At 36.3% G+C, this 16,322-nt stretch overlaps 1 protein-coding gene across 40 annotated transcripts in view; it reads left to right on the forward strand.

The window, feature by feature from the left end:
- CLASP2 (cytoplasmic linker associated protein 2) overlaps positions 1-16,322 on the forward strand; it is a 139,216-nt gene that overhangs the window by 61,328 nt on the left and 61,566 nt on the right. For all 40 annotated transcript variants that reach the window (XM_021553196.4, XM_021553203.4, XM_085573352.1 and 37 more), the window contains 3 exons: positions 10,438-10,517; positions 14,876-14,968; positions 15,610-15,755. In XM_021553196.4, coding sequence (XP_021408871.1) covers positions 10,438-10,517; positions 14,876-14,968; positions 15,610-15,755 — 319 coding nt within the window. The remainder of the gene's footprint in view (positions 1-10,437; positions 10,518-14,875; positions 14,969-15,609; positions 15,756-16,322) is intronic.

Genomic DNA, 16,322 nt, shown 5'->3' on the forward strand with positions numbered 1-16,322 from the left:
CAGACTCAAGAGAATTCTATGTTCACTTGTACAAAAAAAAAAATCATAATAATCAATGCCTACAAGGGTTTTTAAAAAAAATTGGAATTCTGCAGGAAGTAAGTTTGTTAATATCTCCTCTGTTATTCTTGTTAGCCCTCATTAAGTGATTTCCAAAGTGCTCTGTTTATTGTGTAAAATAAACTAGGATTTTTTTTGGTTTTTCTTGTTCTACCCTGGCCCTTTGTATGATGTAAAGCTCCTCTGAGGTAATATTAGAAAGCAAAGGACCCCTGACATTCTGTGGCACTTTGTTTCTGTTTTGACTTTCAGGTGGTGATGAAATTCAAGGATTTTTCTTCAACATCCCAGCTAAAAAGTCATTTTGTCATTCTGATCAGCCTTAGAGATTAGCCTTGGGTATCAGAGTCTGAATCAGAGAATTTCTTACAGAATGCCTGTTTTCTTCCTTTTCCCCACAGTTAATGTCAATTAACTTCTATCCCAAAAGATCCTTGCCCATGGAATTGCTGGGTTGCAATCATGTGGTCATGAACTGCTATTTTAATCTAATCCAGAGTTCAGGGAGGTAGGAGGAATTTCAACTTTCTGTGTCCTCTGAGAGTTACCGGATTTTGTTGTTGTTTATTCTCCTGAATGACACTTGATGTTAGGGTTCCCTTCCATATGATCGGTGCTCTGTTCTCCTTCGACCATTATAAATGGTTGTGCAATCACTGGGGTTTCCATTTGTGTAAAAAAAACCTTCCTTTGCAACTCTCTTCAGCAGGGGGATTGAAAAATCCACCTTCATAAGGAATCTGAATGAAACAAACAAACATGATAAATTATGAATATATATATATATGTAGTCACACCTATACATATACCTTCAGAAAATAAGTATATGTGTCCATAACACTGTTCATTGGTCTCTGTGTTCTCTGCGTGTCACCCAAGTGATAGTTCATGCTACCCTGTTTTTCACTAAATTTCTAGAAGTTTCAGTTAAATTGTAGGATTCATTATGTTGATAAAAGCGTGATATTATATCAGACCGTCTTTTCTCAAAAGGCTCATAGTCTAGAAGTCAGCTTACAAACAGATAAAATTGGGGCACAGTGGAGCACAAATGAAGAGGTCTGGAGATAAAAGTGCACTGCAAGATGTAGCCCAGACTGCTTGTGACATCTCTGTCTTGGGTTCTGGTCGTAGACATTTTACTGGCAATTGTGGTTGTACCAGACAGTAAAGAGAATAAGGAAGACAACCCAGCCCTTGTTTAGCTGCTGACACTGAGTACAGATTATTTGAAGCAATAAGAAGGGGAAGCAATTTGTTTATATTTTCATGCGGGTTAAACTAGAAGGAAAAAGAGGAAGGAGGGAGGAGGAAGATGGTCTAAAAGCAGCTGACCCTGCCATTTGGAGTCCTTATGGACTGTGACTGTGTTGAAGAGTAAGCAAAGACAACCATTCCAAAATGTTCCTGCATTGCTGCTTTGCGGAGTAGCAGGTGTGATTCCTCTTTATAGGGTGGTGTGTTGTTGTGTGGGAGAAGAGTCTTAATAAACTTGTTTAGTTTCTTTTGACAATGGTGTATGCTTAAGTATTTGCACCTGTATTGGAAATTATTTTTGGACTGTATAAATTAAATGTTTTTTAAAATATAAGAGAAAAAACAACACTTCAAAGTCAAGTTATTTTAACCTGATGTCTTACCCTAGTGAACTTCTAGAAGTAAAAGATAAAATGTATTATCTAGAAGATGTAGAAATGGTAATTGTGTAGTTTGTGGTGACAGGTGGTATGAATTGTTGTTAGTAAAGTGTCTGTATAAATTGTTGCAGAATGGAATACACAAATGGGCACTGAAAACAGTAATGAAAATTCTGTATTACTGAAACTATTACGTCACAGTATCTCAAATCATTCTGTTTTGGCATCAGAATTACAGATCAATTGTACAAATCAATGGTTTGTGTTCCTGGTTATTCTCAGTAATTTCTGTAATGTAAAATAATTAGTGCAATTTTCCCCATTGAGATGTAAAACTAGGATCAAATTGAAGTAAAATGTAAGTAGGCTGTTAGGAAGTTACATTGAAAATAAGACTAATGCTATAATGTTCATAAAGCTAGCATAACTTCTGAAGTCACCTGTTGAAACTGAACAAATGGGCTAGGGTCGCAAATGTATGTCCTTTTAATTATTTATGAAAACTGAGTGCCAGGAGAGAAAATTAATATATGAGTGCTTTGAAAGATTACCATGGGAGCATGAACACTGTGCATGAGTTGAAAGATGACTGCATGAGCTTCCAGTTGAGTACAAACCAACACTAATCAATTTGAGATAAGCCTAAAAAGTCAGGCATCTCTGTTGTTGCTGCTTGTGGAAGTGCTTGGCTTCTTCCACATCCAGGCTTTGGTCTTACCTAATGTATTCTGTCCAAACTTTGTACTAAGTTTGCATTGTTATTTTCCTTGATTTGTAATTTTCTTATTTACTGTGTGCTTGGTAAATGTTTATTAATTGAATTGATCACCACAGCATGTCTGTGAAGAGTTGGTATTATTAATCTTTTATACCTGTGAAACTGTGTACAAAGGAATTGAGGCTAAACTTGCTGAAACTATGCATTCAATTTTGAGATTTAACTTCAGACATTACTGATTAAGTTTCTTGAAGCATGTAATATTCAATACATAATTCCAAAGGAATTCACATGCTCAAGAGCAGCTTCAAATTTTACTGCATGTGTGCTGGTGCTGTCATCCTCAGTCTACCTAAGAATTACTTTGTCCTTCCTCTTAGTACAGGAGTCCTTTATTTGTACCTGATAAACATGTCACACCTCAAAGTTTGAGATGTGCTGTCCTAATAGTTGAAAACCTGGCACCACCTTCTTCCTTGTAAGGGCACTCACTCCTAATTTCTGCTTGTCCCTCTGCTCCTATTCTCTCCTGCAGTGTGTAATTGTATGGAGAGACCTGTTTAGCATCTCAGCCCTCAGAGACAGCACACTCACTTGTTGGGTAGCAACTTCTGTTCATGAGCAATGTCTCTGGCATTTAGGAGAAATGTTTTAATGGAACAGGCGCAGTATAGGTGGGCTGTCTTGGGAAGTTCTCTAACTGTGTCTGCCAAATTTCTAACATAGATAAAATAAGGGATACAAGGTATTGTAAAGCTATTTCAAGATACTGTGCTGTTTTGTTAAGTTTATGCTGCTGTTTCAGTTTGAAAGGCTTTCTGGGTGCCTCAGGGATGATGACTTGGGCATTGGAGGAAGTGGGGTGGACAAGAGTGAATGTCAGTTACTGGGGCTGAACATGACAGAATTTATCTGTCAGTTCCCTTAAAGTGGACTTTCTAGTGAATATATTTCTATTCTGCTTAGTCACTTGAATTGTTATCTAAGCTGGTTAAAATAACAGCAAGGCTTTGCCAGGAGATGCTGGGGAGGAAAAAAAAATTGTTCATTTGGGTTTAGTATTGTATCTGATGATGTAAAAACCTTTTTCTGAAATTCATTTCAAAAACTCTGCTGGCTTGTGTTGGAACAGCTGAACAGATTTCCTGATACTAGTTGCCTGCCTGGGTGTCTTTGTCAAAGGCATCTCCAGTCAGAGGCATTTTAGGCTGTTACTGAATCGTGAACTGCAGTGGCCCATGAGACTGGTACGGGTTCCTTTTGCTGCTCTCTCACTCTCCTGTTTCCCTATAGGCAGGTAATAACTACTATATGACAGATGTGTTGAGTAACCCAGTAAGTTCATCTCCCAGTGAACTTCTCTTTGTGAGGTTTCTCTGGTAGACAAAGTGTGTGCTTGCAATAATTTATGGTAACAGAGAGGCTTTGGAGAACGGGTAGTTAGTTGTTTGCATATGCAGTTGCTGTTGTCTCAGGAAATGGACACAAGGCAGTGGAACTTGAGTTGATGAAAACTTATCTAAGCTAGAATCTCTGCAGCTCTTAATGGTTTGGTCTTCCCCACAGTTTTATTGTCAGAGTTGTGTCAATTAGCAGCATAATCTATTTCTTAACTTGTATAGCAAAACCAGTAAGTGGTGCTGACAGTACAAGTTACTTAATTTTGTCTTACTTACTACTTAATTTTATCTAAGTTGGTCTAATTATATCCATCTTATAGGATTTACCAGTGTAATTATCTGAAACTATGGGTCTTGTCTAAAAAAAAAAAAAATCTTGTCTAATCTTGATCCAAGTGGTTTTTATTTGAGCAACTGCTGCTTCATTGTTGCTCTTAAATGTTTTCCTAACTTAAGCAGGCAAACTGAAAGCATCTATACTGGGTGACTTTCAGTCATCCAAAGAACACCACTGTGCTTCATACTGATACTTGAGACTGAAGAATACTTATTTGCTAGTTTTATGGGTGGTTTTATTCAAGTATGTCAGTTGAAGTTCACAGATCAGTTTTTCAAACATGGGAATAAGAACATTTTGAATGTTAAAATATGTTAATACATCAAGGTCTCTATGCACAGTATATCAAATAACTTTAGATAACTCAGTAATTTAAAATGTGAAGGGAATTTTCAAAACTTCTCAGTCTCCAGCCTTTTTCTGATCATTTGGTTCCCGTTTTACGGAACCAAATTTAGGAAGATATACTATTCTAGACTATTTTTGTAATCTCATGATACTTGGAAAGATAAAGAGAGTCCTTACTGACTTACTGAGATTGAGATCAATCTGTACAGGAGGGTAGTATCAGAGTAATTTGCCTTAAAAGTCACCCTTGCCATCTCAGAGGTTGTAATTCAGATCATGAAGCACTGGAAATTTCCTTCCCTGGCCCCTAACAGATACCACTTTAACAGTAAATAATGAGGCCTGACCCAAGGATGAACCAAGTAGATTTTGCAAAGACTGAGAGCTACAGAAGATTCAGGAAAAATCCCTGTTACAGACACTAACAGACAGCAGAATGTACATTCAAATAATTAAATATGACCTTTGCAACATCTGCCCACTATGGCTGGGAACAGAATGTGGTTATTATTGCAAGTACCATGCTGAAGAAACAATTAGGTTTTGTTTCTTCATCATTGATAGGATTGTTGTGATCTATTATTTATAGTTTGTGTGTGTGTTGGCTTGTTTGTTTATTTTTGTTTGGTATCAGCACTTTCCTTAGATCTGCTCCACTCCCGGTCTTGTGAGAGAGGCTGTCCATTTCACCATGTAGCTTCTGCAGTTGTCCTTCCTTGAGTTCATTTTGTTTAAGTATTGCTCTATTCCCTTCAGCCTGTACTTAGACTTTCAGCAGCTGTACTTTTTTAAGCTGCCTGGGCTGATTTCCTACCTTGTCTTCTCTAACTCATTTGTATCCTGAGTCAGCCACTGGATTGTGCTGCCTTGGTGTTTGTATGGCCCCACAGTGAGGCAGACTAGGGAACTTGCTCAGTGACACTATTCATCTTGGCCAGTTTATTTTATTCTCGTTTTAGCCCCTCCCTTTTGTGATTTAGTGCTCAGCTGTACCAGTGCTGGAATGACAGAGGTCAGTAGGAGTGAGTGGGAGTTGCCAGTTAACCTATTATATGAAAAGCTGAGTAAGTACTTGAGCTTATCCTGCCCATTTATCCCACGCCGAGCTGAAGCTGCTGCCTGCTCCTAATTTGCAGCTGATTGTTTATTAACCTACAGAGCCAAAAGGGTAACAGTAGTTTTTTCTTTCAGTCCAGAATGAACTGCATGTTTTGCTTCAGTTTCTGATAGATAAGAAATGAAGCTTTTTAATTAGCTGAGACAAAGGTGTAACATTTCGTTGTCTTTCCAAAAAAAAAAATTATAGTCCCGATCATTTTACTGTAGGTATGTTCTTAAGTAAGATAGTTATTTCCTACAGTTAGAGATTTCTGAGTGATAAAAGACATCTGAGAAACAGTATCCCTTTCAGAGTTTACTAATGTTAAATTGTGATGCATGTTGTATCAGAAAATAGTTAAATTTTTTTAGGAAAACATTTTGACATTTTGAGAAAAGTATTTAGGAACAAAAAGTGAAATGGAGTTTTTGAGTATTTGTTATACTCCTAAGCTTCTATACCCTGAAATTCCCTTTTTTCACTGTGAAAATTTTTATTGTGAAATTTTTTCAAAGGACTTATGAAAGTAGAAAAAAATGAATTTGACTAGTAAAGGCCTGCTACCAAATACAAATGGAGCAAATTTTTTTGTACTTTTAGGCCAGCACTTGTGTACTTTATTAACAGTTAGGCATGTTTTGAATAAGCAGTTCTCTTTTTCAAAACAGGAATACAAGTCCAAAATCACATTCAGAATCTTTCTTTTTCCATATAGTGTTGCACCATTGTTTTGTCATCCCATTATGTACAGATTAGTAGATAATACTGGAGAGAGCATCAAGGCAGTAGAGCAAGTGAACATTCCAAAGTTGTGATATATTGGAAGTATTTCAAGTGTTTCAGTCTGAAGAGGGGAAAAACTCAACCACAGGAATTAACTCCTGGGTGAAAAATTGATTTCACAAAAGGCTGGGTAATTCCCTTGCTTGCATACAGTACCCCTTTCTGGTGTTGAGTTTTCTCAGTGCTGAACTTGGCCTTATGACTGGAATAAACCTTCCAAAAAAAGACTCCTAGGGCCTTGCAAAGTGTTAGAAACCTTTATGTTTAACTCATGAAAGTGTCATCTCTGTTAGCAGTCTGCAGGAAGTGAGGGATATGCCTCTATTTCCAGAATCACTGAACTTCAGTTTAAAAAAGAAAACAAACTGAAGATGCACACACTAAAAAGAGAAACCTATCAAAACCCCCCACCACTCCCCCCAGCACTTCAGCTGCCATGATACACTTCTATTTCAAGTCTGTCTGTTATGTTTGATATAGTCTCACTAGCTTCCTGAAGGGGAACTGAGGCTTCCAGGGCTCTCTGAGAGTCTGTCTAACTAGAAGGCTTGAAGGATAAGAAAAAGTAAAGGTTTGGAAACAATGTGCATAAATGTGTTGCATGTATTTTTATTCCTCTCCATTAGACAGTTTTTTCTTCTGGGTCTCAGGTGAAAAACAGCTCAGTTGGAGTCAAGTCCAAAGACAGGGAAATATAATTATCCAGTTGATGAGGCTCTGGATTTTAGCTGTGTGCTGAGCACTTAAAGATATTAAAAATGCAATGGGGTTAAAGCCCCCTAGAATTGTTTATAGTGTTCTTGCCTTTAGGAATGCAGTAGCTAAACTTGTCCGTATTTGGTCAAAGGACTGTATGTGCCTTGGGGAGCCTTGAGCATGCACTTTTCAGTGGAAGGAATTAATACTAGAGAGAGATACAAGAAATTAGTAATCACAAGCTTGGTCTGAGAAGGTAAGGAACAAAACATCTTATACATGTGCTCTGTCAGATATATCAGTTTGGGGTCTGGAGACAACACTGTCTGAATTGAGAATTTAGTAAAGCTCTGGTGTTGCTTTCGTGGAGGAATCAATCCTTACAAAAGCCTGAGAGATCCTTTGAAGGCATTGCATGTGTATGACTGTTATGTATCTTGTTAGCACAGTAAAATACTTTCTCCTGAATTGGAAAACAGCAGGTGGACTTCTGTCATTTTTTTATTGCCTCTACAGAAACAGTGACTTGGTAAACAGAGTTGGTAAAAAATATGTATAGATTGGAAAGGGAAGGGGAAAATGGAACAGTATTTTTCCTCTTTAGGCAGTGTGGACTTCTGACTTCTATATTACATGAAGAGAAGTTACTTCATACTTTGCTTTGGTATGCATATGCCATCATGCAGTTGAGGAGAAAGATCTGTGAAATAGAAGTGAAGTGTGGTTTACAGATTACTTTGAACCACATAATACTTTTTTTTACCAGTTAATAAAACAACTTTTGGAGAGTATTAATTTAAAAGAAAATTGGTTTGTGGATGTGAACTAGTTGTTGAAACTCAGGAGGATGGAAAGGTCTCTGTGTCTGGACTCTGTCAACTGAATTTTAAATAATAGTCTGTCCCTCCTCTTTCTCTTTTAGAAGGAAAAAAATGTCATTCCTTGGATAAAGGATTTTTCCTTACTGCTCAGGATGAATTACTAGGTGATGCTTAGGTGCTAGAAGTACCTGTCATGTAACGCATGCTGTTTCCTAATTTTAAAAGTGATACTTTAGGGCAGACTGAAAGTAACAGCATTTACTTACTTAGCAAGGGCAACTTCATCTCCTTTTAATCTTTTTCTTCATGATGTACAGCAGTGAACTAGAAATACTTGAAGTCCAAACATCTTTTCTATATTTTTATGTTCATGGCCTATATGTGTCAGTTTGTAATGTTTCTGTAGTTTATTCCCTAAAAAAGTTGGTAAGGATGGAAATGCAAAGTACTTTTTTTCCCTGTGTTAGCATAGGTGTTTGTGTATTTATGTAACTGAATAATAATACAGAGCTTTTATAACCTTACTTTTCTATTTACTTTTCCAGAGTAGGTACTGTATATTGAATCTGTTTTGTTTCTATTAGATTTTCTTAAATGTCAGAGTATTTGTGGACAAACAAATGAGGTTATGAGCATGTACATTGCTGTCTGTACCACCCACTTTAACATGTTTGCACCTCCTACTTTTACACTGGGCCAAATTCTAGGTGTCTCCACAAAATTCTGCTCTGACAAGCGTATTTTCCCTTTGAAGAGCTGTACAAGTTTGTGTGGCAGAGAAGGATGTGTTCTTAATCTCTTCATTTTTTTTTTAGCTGCTCAGATAGTCATTACATTTATGGAAGGGTTTGTTCCCTCTACTCTCTGGAAGGAGAAGGAATAAGTGGTTATAATTTATATTTTCTCTTCTGGCTGCCACTGGCAATTGTGACAGATGGTGTTGGAGATACACATGTTGAAATGTGTTGTGTACAGCATCTCTTTATAGCATCCTTTGAGGCTAAAGCCTCAAAATCTATTAGGTATTCCTATATCATAATGCAGGTACTGTGTCCAGATTCTGTGGTTTTACACTAATAAGCCACAAAGGTATGTGAGAGATCTTGTTCTGCACAGCAGTGTTGAGATCTAGTAAGTTTGCCACCAAATTTATAGTAGTAGTGCACCCTTGTATTTCCAAACGATACATGTATACAAACATAGGAGACTTAATTTCCTTCACTATAATTAAGAGATCAGGGACAGTAAACCATGATTCTTAGAGTGCAGCCACCAAAATTTTTTTTCTTCAAGAATTCCTAGCTTTTTGTTCTGATTGACCACTCAGTCTCTTAAATGCTTTTTCTTTATGCTTGTTCTATAATTAGTAAAATATGTGTCTTCTCTGTGTGATACCTCCATTTCATTCTGCCACTTAGGGAGGGCATTCTTCCATCTATCCTGTAGGCCTCACTCTGAAAGAGGCACTTGTTCCCAAATACTCATTTGCTATGACGAATTGTTTTTCCTTTCAGAAAGGAAATGTTCAACTGGACTGATTCCATGTGGTCAATATGTTTTGTTGTATTACCTTCCTGATGCAATTATTGAAGATACTTAAGGGTTCTGCCAAGCTTCACCTTGTGCTTGGAGTAGACTTGTAGCATAGCCTGGACTTAAAGACCTTGTTCTTTGATTTGATAGCAGACTTGAGCTAATTCCTTTTAAAAAGGGAGCTTTCTCAATAACCCAAGTTTTTGCAGGAAAGCAAAATCCAAACATTGTTTTCAAATACAGTTGTCTTAGCTTCTAAGAAAAGATGTTAATGAAATTTGCAAGGTATACCAGTGTGAAACCAGCAGGTGGTTACCTGTCAGTATTCTGTCATGTGAGAAGAGTTCCATCCTGAGTGGTCAGAAAACAAGGTCACTGAAGTTCAGATTTTGCTCCAGTGCAAATTCTCCTCACCGTGTCTTTTCTTTTGTTGTTGAAGTTCTTGTAACCTTAAGACTAAGAAATGTACCTCACACTTCTTAGATTAATGTGTGAATAATGGAAAACACGAAAACCAACCCCAAGACTTTCAGGGTTGATTACCTAAGACACATATGTTAAGACAAAAATTCATCTGGAGGAATTCCATTTAGTGATGAATAGTGCTTGCTCTGGTAAATAATTTGAAATTTGGGGCTTTATTTTAGAACATTTTTGTTGTCAGGGTGCAGGTCTCAGAATTAAATGCAAATAGCTGCTAGAGGATTGTTTTATGAAACATGTTTCTGATTAGACACAAAAATAAAAATTATGACACCATTAAAATTGTCAAATTGGAAATTACCTAGAATTGTTCGTTTTGGGTTAAAAAAAAGTTGTTTTTTTTTTTTCCTTATGGTGAAGTCAGAATTCAAGGTCTTGTGATTCTACACATTATGTACAATTCTACATGCAGCATTTTTGTAAGATGAATGATTGAAAGTAGGTGTGGTGAAAGATGCTTTTAAGAGATTTAAAACCTTGATGTGTGTTACATCCTGTTTAACAGTATTTTTTTTTTTTTAGGTTCCTCTAAAGAAGGAGGAGCTGGAGCTGTGGATGAGGATGATTTTATTAAGGCATTTACAGATGTTCCTACTGTACAGGTGAGATTCTGTGTATATTCATGTTTGTCTTCAGAAATATGTTATTTGTAATAATGGGTTAACCTGCTTTTAAAATTTACATAATTTTACATTGTTTTAGGCACGTATCATTAGTTTTCCCTCTTTCTGACCTTAGAGTCTCCATGGAAGGCTCATCATATTTTCCCGGGAGTTACCAAAAGAGTGCCACCTTTTCTTTACTGTCCTACTAATTATTACTACATTGTGTTTTGGCTAAAATGCCTTATTGCTTTTCTCAAACTTTTTCAGGGAACTTGTGAAAATAATTGGATGTTTTAATAAGAAAAAGATTAACATGATGTTGGGAAAGTAATAATAATAATATAGGCAAATAATTTAAACAGCAAGAATGGTATTTTCAAATTTGCGTGAATTGTAATGGTGTCTGGTATACATGTCCTTATTCTAGTAGTACTTAAAAAAAATTCAATCTACTGCCTTATTTTCATACTAATGAACTTGTTGGATTCTGAGTTCTTAATTAAAAGATCAGATTTGAATTTATATCCTTTTAGTGTGGGAATTGCATGTATTTGATACTTTCACATAGTTGAGTCATTGAATATGTGTGTAGCATACAAGGGCTATTTTGAATAAGTTTTCCTTGAGCAGCTGTGGTGTGGAACACAACCAAAATCTCAGTAAGCCATAGTTCCCAAATGACAGAAGGATTTTCTAAGACTCCCCTTTCTTAATATGTACTTTTGTTCTATTTTTATTTCCCAAGCATAGTTGTTAGATCTGCTTCTGCAGGCAGCAATACTGTCTGCTTTCATGAGGGAGCACTCAATCTCCATGATCCCTGTCACATCAAGGAGGTCTTTGTCTAACACTGTAAGAGCTTTATGTATCTTTGCCTCTTCAGACTGTGTTAAGAATTCTTTGGAGGATAAAAACATGCAACTCTCAATATTGTTTATTCCTGTTATGTTGAACAGAGCCATGTTCCACAGAACAGAGAATGTGTAGTTCAGCATCTTAGTGTGTGCAGTCTCAAGTACAGTCCCACACAGAGTTCTCTGATTACTCAGGCTGGTTAGTAACACTGCAGGAACAAAACTGGGGTGACCACATGGACCAACACATGTTATTTTCTGTCTGACTGCTGAATGGCCTAGGAAGGTAGGTCATTCTCTAAGCTTCAGGAGGTAGAGAAAGATGTTTGTCTTTACTAATCTCCCTCAAGCTGAGGTGAGGAGGCAGGCGAGAAATGTGTAGCTGACACCAAAATTACCTATTTGGCTCATAGATGAGCATGCAAGAAAAAAAAAACGTTATTTTTTTTCTTTGTCCTTAGGAATAATAACTTCCTGGCCAACTTCATGCTTCTGGTTGTGGACAGTCTTTGATCTTTAAGAAAAAGAAAACCAAAGCAGATTTCACATTCTGTGACCATGTTAATTACTAAGGAAGTGGGATATTTCTCTGTTAGACTTGTGAAGAAAGAATGTTTGTGACCTGTAGTTTTAACAAATTATCCTAAAAGCAAAGGACAGCATGAGGAGAGAGAGTTGTTTGATGTTACTGGGCCCATTCCTGTGTCTCTTCTGTTTTCACTGTATTTATGGGTTTTAGTAGTGGCTTCAATGAAAGTAAGAAAGGAAACTATATGGAAAACCAGGTTCAATTCTGGATCAGGATTTGAGTGCATTTGAATTAATCAAATAAATTGAGATTACTTACTGTGTGGATATGTTTTAAGTCATCCGTAAAAGTCTCCAATGGTAGATCTGACTTTCCAGGAAGCTTTTCTTATGACTGCTCATCTTTTTTTAGGAATGTTATATTGTTTACTTGTACCCAGTTTTAAATCCCCGTATTGAAAATACTTGCCATAGTTATTATTTACTTGTGTTTGAACTCTTAATTTTTGCTGTCTTTGATGTTACCAGTTGCCTTTAATGCGGTGTGTTTATGTTGCCCTCTAATGGATAGCAGCAGTTTATGAAGAAGATGGGTGATTTTTAGATGTAGTCTGATGGATCTGTGTGCCAAAATGTACTATAATAACAGGATTGTACCTTCATATTCAAAATTACAACCATACTGTTTTTACATCTTAAACCGTTGCTGAAACAGAAGAAAATTCTGTTTGGGATATTAGGAGTAACTCCCATTTGTAGCTAAAATTTGTTTGAAAAGAAGTTCAGTTCTTTTATAAAGTCTGATGTGGGAACTTGTGAACAAAAAATACATTATGTCAGTGGCTGAACACATAATTTAATCTTGGCCTGCTAAAAGTATAATTAATTGTGGCCAGGGAGAAAAGAAATTATTAAAATACTGCCTTTTATTCCTATGAAATTAAGGCAGGTATGTGCAGTCTTGAGAATACAGGATTTTTCAGTGGAATTACGGTTTTAATTTAATGACAAAATAAAATTATACCATTTATTAAATTCTCCACTGCAATGCCAATTTGAATATTCCTAAGTCCAGTTCTATTTGTGCCAGGTAATTAAAGAAAAAGATCAGTTATTTGCCTGGAAATGCTATATAGGGTAGACATTAACCCGTTGTAGGGGTTGCTTCTGTGACTGCCTAGGGCCCAGCATGTTTTAGTCTTGCAGCAGTAACTATACTGTACAACATGGTCTCTTATGACACAGAGGCTGACAACAAAAAAGTTATATTTTCAGGACTTAATGAAACAGCTTGCAAGAAGTTTTTGTACCTTGACCAAGACTTCTGAGATTTGAGTGTACATTGAACAGTCCTCAATTAGATACCACCAAAAGGCATCATCCTGCTTCCCTTCTTGTTGCACCTTGCTTTGTGATAAATTCACAGAGAAATGCTAAGTTTGCAAAGAAATTTTCGCCTCTCTTGTGGGATGAGCTTGCTGTGTATTAAAGGTTTGAACTGAGCCAGAGACAGGTCAAAGAGGCTTATGGTAAAGGGAGATTCTGAGGAGATTGAATCATGTAATGAATTCTGATGGCATGAAGTGTCACTGTAATATAAAACTGCATCTTGAGTTAACCTTAACCAGTGATTAGCCCTTTACACTTTCAAAGAAAAACTAGTCCTTTGCACTTTCACGGAATTTTCTTTCAAAGAAAATTTTCTTTCAGAATGGAAATGAATTTTGATAAAAAAGCTTACTGAGACACACACAATATTTTTTTTTAAGAGTATGATACTTACAGAATTAGTGTTAGAATAAACTAGGGTTGTTTAACAACTATTAATAGGCTACCAGTATACACAAATATATTAAATGGTGTTTCAGGTGGTGTCAGGTACTTGTGTATGGGCTGGTGAATTTTGCCCAATGTGATTATGTAAAAAAACTTCTGATCCAAAAAAATTGAAACGTTCAGCTGAAAATGCTTTAAAAAAAACAAACAAAACAAAGCTCTGGCCAGATTAGCTTCTGCTTAGTAATTTGTTTCATATTCTCTTTAAGTTTTTCTCAGTCTAAAGAGAAAAAAAAAACTTTAAATTTTGTCTGTGCACAAAAGGAGGCAGAAAAAAGCATCCTTTGAGTTATGTCCAGGAAAATAGAAGGGAAATAAGTTAATTTGAAAACAATATTTTTTCATGAGTAGGCTTTTTATTCCTTTCTTATTTAAAAATCTGTTCTTATACATGTACAGTTCAATAAAGACATTAATTAATTTATAAACAAATAGTGATTGTCACATGATTAGATTATTCAGGCTTCAGTATTGGTGGTCTTACTGTATAGTGAGAATTCTGTCTAGAGGTGGCTCTTTATATTTATTTACTGACTGTGTTAGTTATTAAATGATAGTCTTCAAGTAGCTATACATAGAGAAGCTATGGAATCCTTTTAATTTAATTTTTCAGACAAATTCCAATTGTTCTCACAGCCCAGTTGTTCCTTAGAGTCCCAGCTCCAAGAGTTGCAATGAGTTAAAATGTTCGTTGAGTTTCATTATAAGAGTATGAAAATTGAAACTGAGTTGCAGTAGTATTGCAGCAGATTATCTAAAACCTCTGCTCCTATTGAATTATTTATTTTTTTAAGTGAGGTTAATGAAATTGTGGGTATGGTTAGCTCATCACAAAGGTGAATGGTAAAATCTTTGTGATGAGCTTAAAGAAAAGAAAAATTCTGGAAGGAAAAATGTTGCTTCTTCAGCTTTTCTTTTTTTCATGAATATTCATTATACATGGATATCCTTACAGATTGGTGTTAAAATGCCCGTTTATAACTCTTACACAGGTCTCTGGAACTTTGGGAGTAAGATTTGTGGGATTAGGATTGTATTTGCATTCTTCTCAAGATATTTTTCTTTATCACATTACCTGGGATATTAACAATGTGAACTTCTTCTTGGTTTTTTTTTTTTTTATTTTTAATACTTCAGATCTATTCTAGTCGAGAACTTGAAGAAACGTTGAACAAAATCAGGGAAATTCTATCAGATGACAAACATGATTGGGATCAGCGAACTAATGCGGTAAACTTTTTATCTGATTTCAGGCTTGGGTGGGTGTATTTCATAAAGCACAGAGAGCCAGATATTTTAATTTTTTTTTTCTTTATGTTGTTACACTCCAGGTAATGAAAGAAATTTTGATTTTAATTTTTGCACCTTGAATTTCTGTATACCAAGTATGTTTGAGTATTTTTTAAGTATAAAATGCGTTTTTACTGACGTTTAAAGGGAAGATTTTCTAGAAGCCATCACATATGTTTAAGTTTGGCATTTATGCAAAGTTACATATTCTACAGGTTAACTGCTAGCAATAATATCTCTTGTGTACAGCTGTGAAAGGTTACACTTACAGTGTTGACGTATTTGTGTGCATGTACCATTTATGTTTTTTAATCAGGTTTATGGCATCTTAATTTTTTATAAACAGGTATATGAACAGAATTATTGGTTTGATTTATATTCTGGACTCTTAAGAATTTTTTTTTTAGCTCTAGTACTTAATATAAATTTTTGGCTGTTTTTTTAAATTGCTGCCATACATTTTGAAAATTTTGCTTTAAAGGCATGCCAACATGTATGTTTGCATAGTGAAGCGGTTCCTTTTCTTGTGTTTTGAAATGCATATTGGCAGTGTCCTAACCCAAACATGTTGGTTTTTTTAGCTGAAGAAGGTTCGGTCCTTGCTCGTTGCTGGAGCTGCACAGTACGATGGGTTTTTCCAGCATTTACGGCTGTTGGATGGTGCTTTCAAGCTGTCAGCCAAGGATCTCAGATCCCAGGTGGTTAGAGAAGCCTGCATTACTGTAGCGTAAGTACAGTTCGTGTGCCTTTGTGCACCTTGCTAGATGTTACTGTGGGGTTGTCTTCGAGGTGCTTTCTCAGTGTCCCAGGAGAGATTCTCGTGTTGGACTGCTGTAAATTGTGACTGAAAAAGTCAAGTCAGGATCTGAAGCCACAGAGGAAAATAAATGCTTATAAGTATTTGTTCTCTGAAGGGATAGATGTAGTTGATAATCCTGTAACAAATTGTATGTGAATAACCAGTACCATCATTGCCAAGTTGTCATTAGTGCAGGTTAATACAAACTGCTGTGAATGATATTGGGGACTTAATCTTAGGATCATTTATGCTTGGGTGATTGGCACTGCACTTCACTGGCACTGCTTGTAAAGACAACGTGAATAGCACTGTAGTGGTTTGAACGTAGAGCAATTTTGTGAGATAATACCTCTCATGGAATCATGGAATGGGTTTGGGTTGGAAGGGACCTTAATGATCATCTAGTTCCAACCCCGCTGGCAATGTTGGGACACTTTGCACAGGACCAGATTGCTCAAAGCCCCATCCAGCCGAACCTTGAACACTTCCAGGGTT

This window comes from Lonchura striata, chromosome 2 (assembly GCF_050655825.1).
Source record: "Lonchura striata isolate lonStrDom1 chromosome 2, ASM5065582v1, whole genome shotgun sequence".
NCBI classification, from domain to species: Eukaryota; Metazoa; Chordata; class Aves; order Passeriformes; family Estrildidae; genus Lonchura; species Lonchura striata.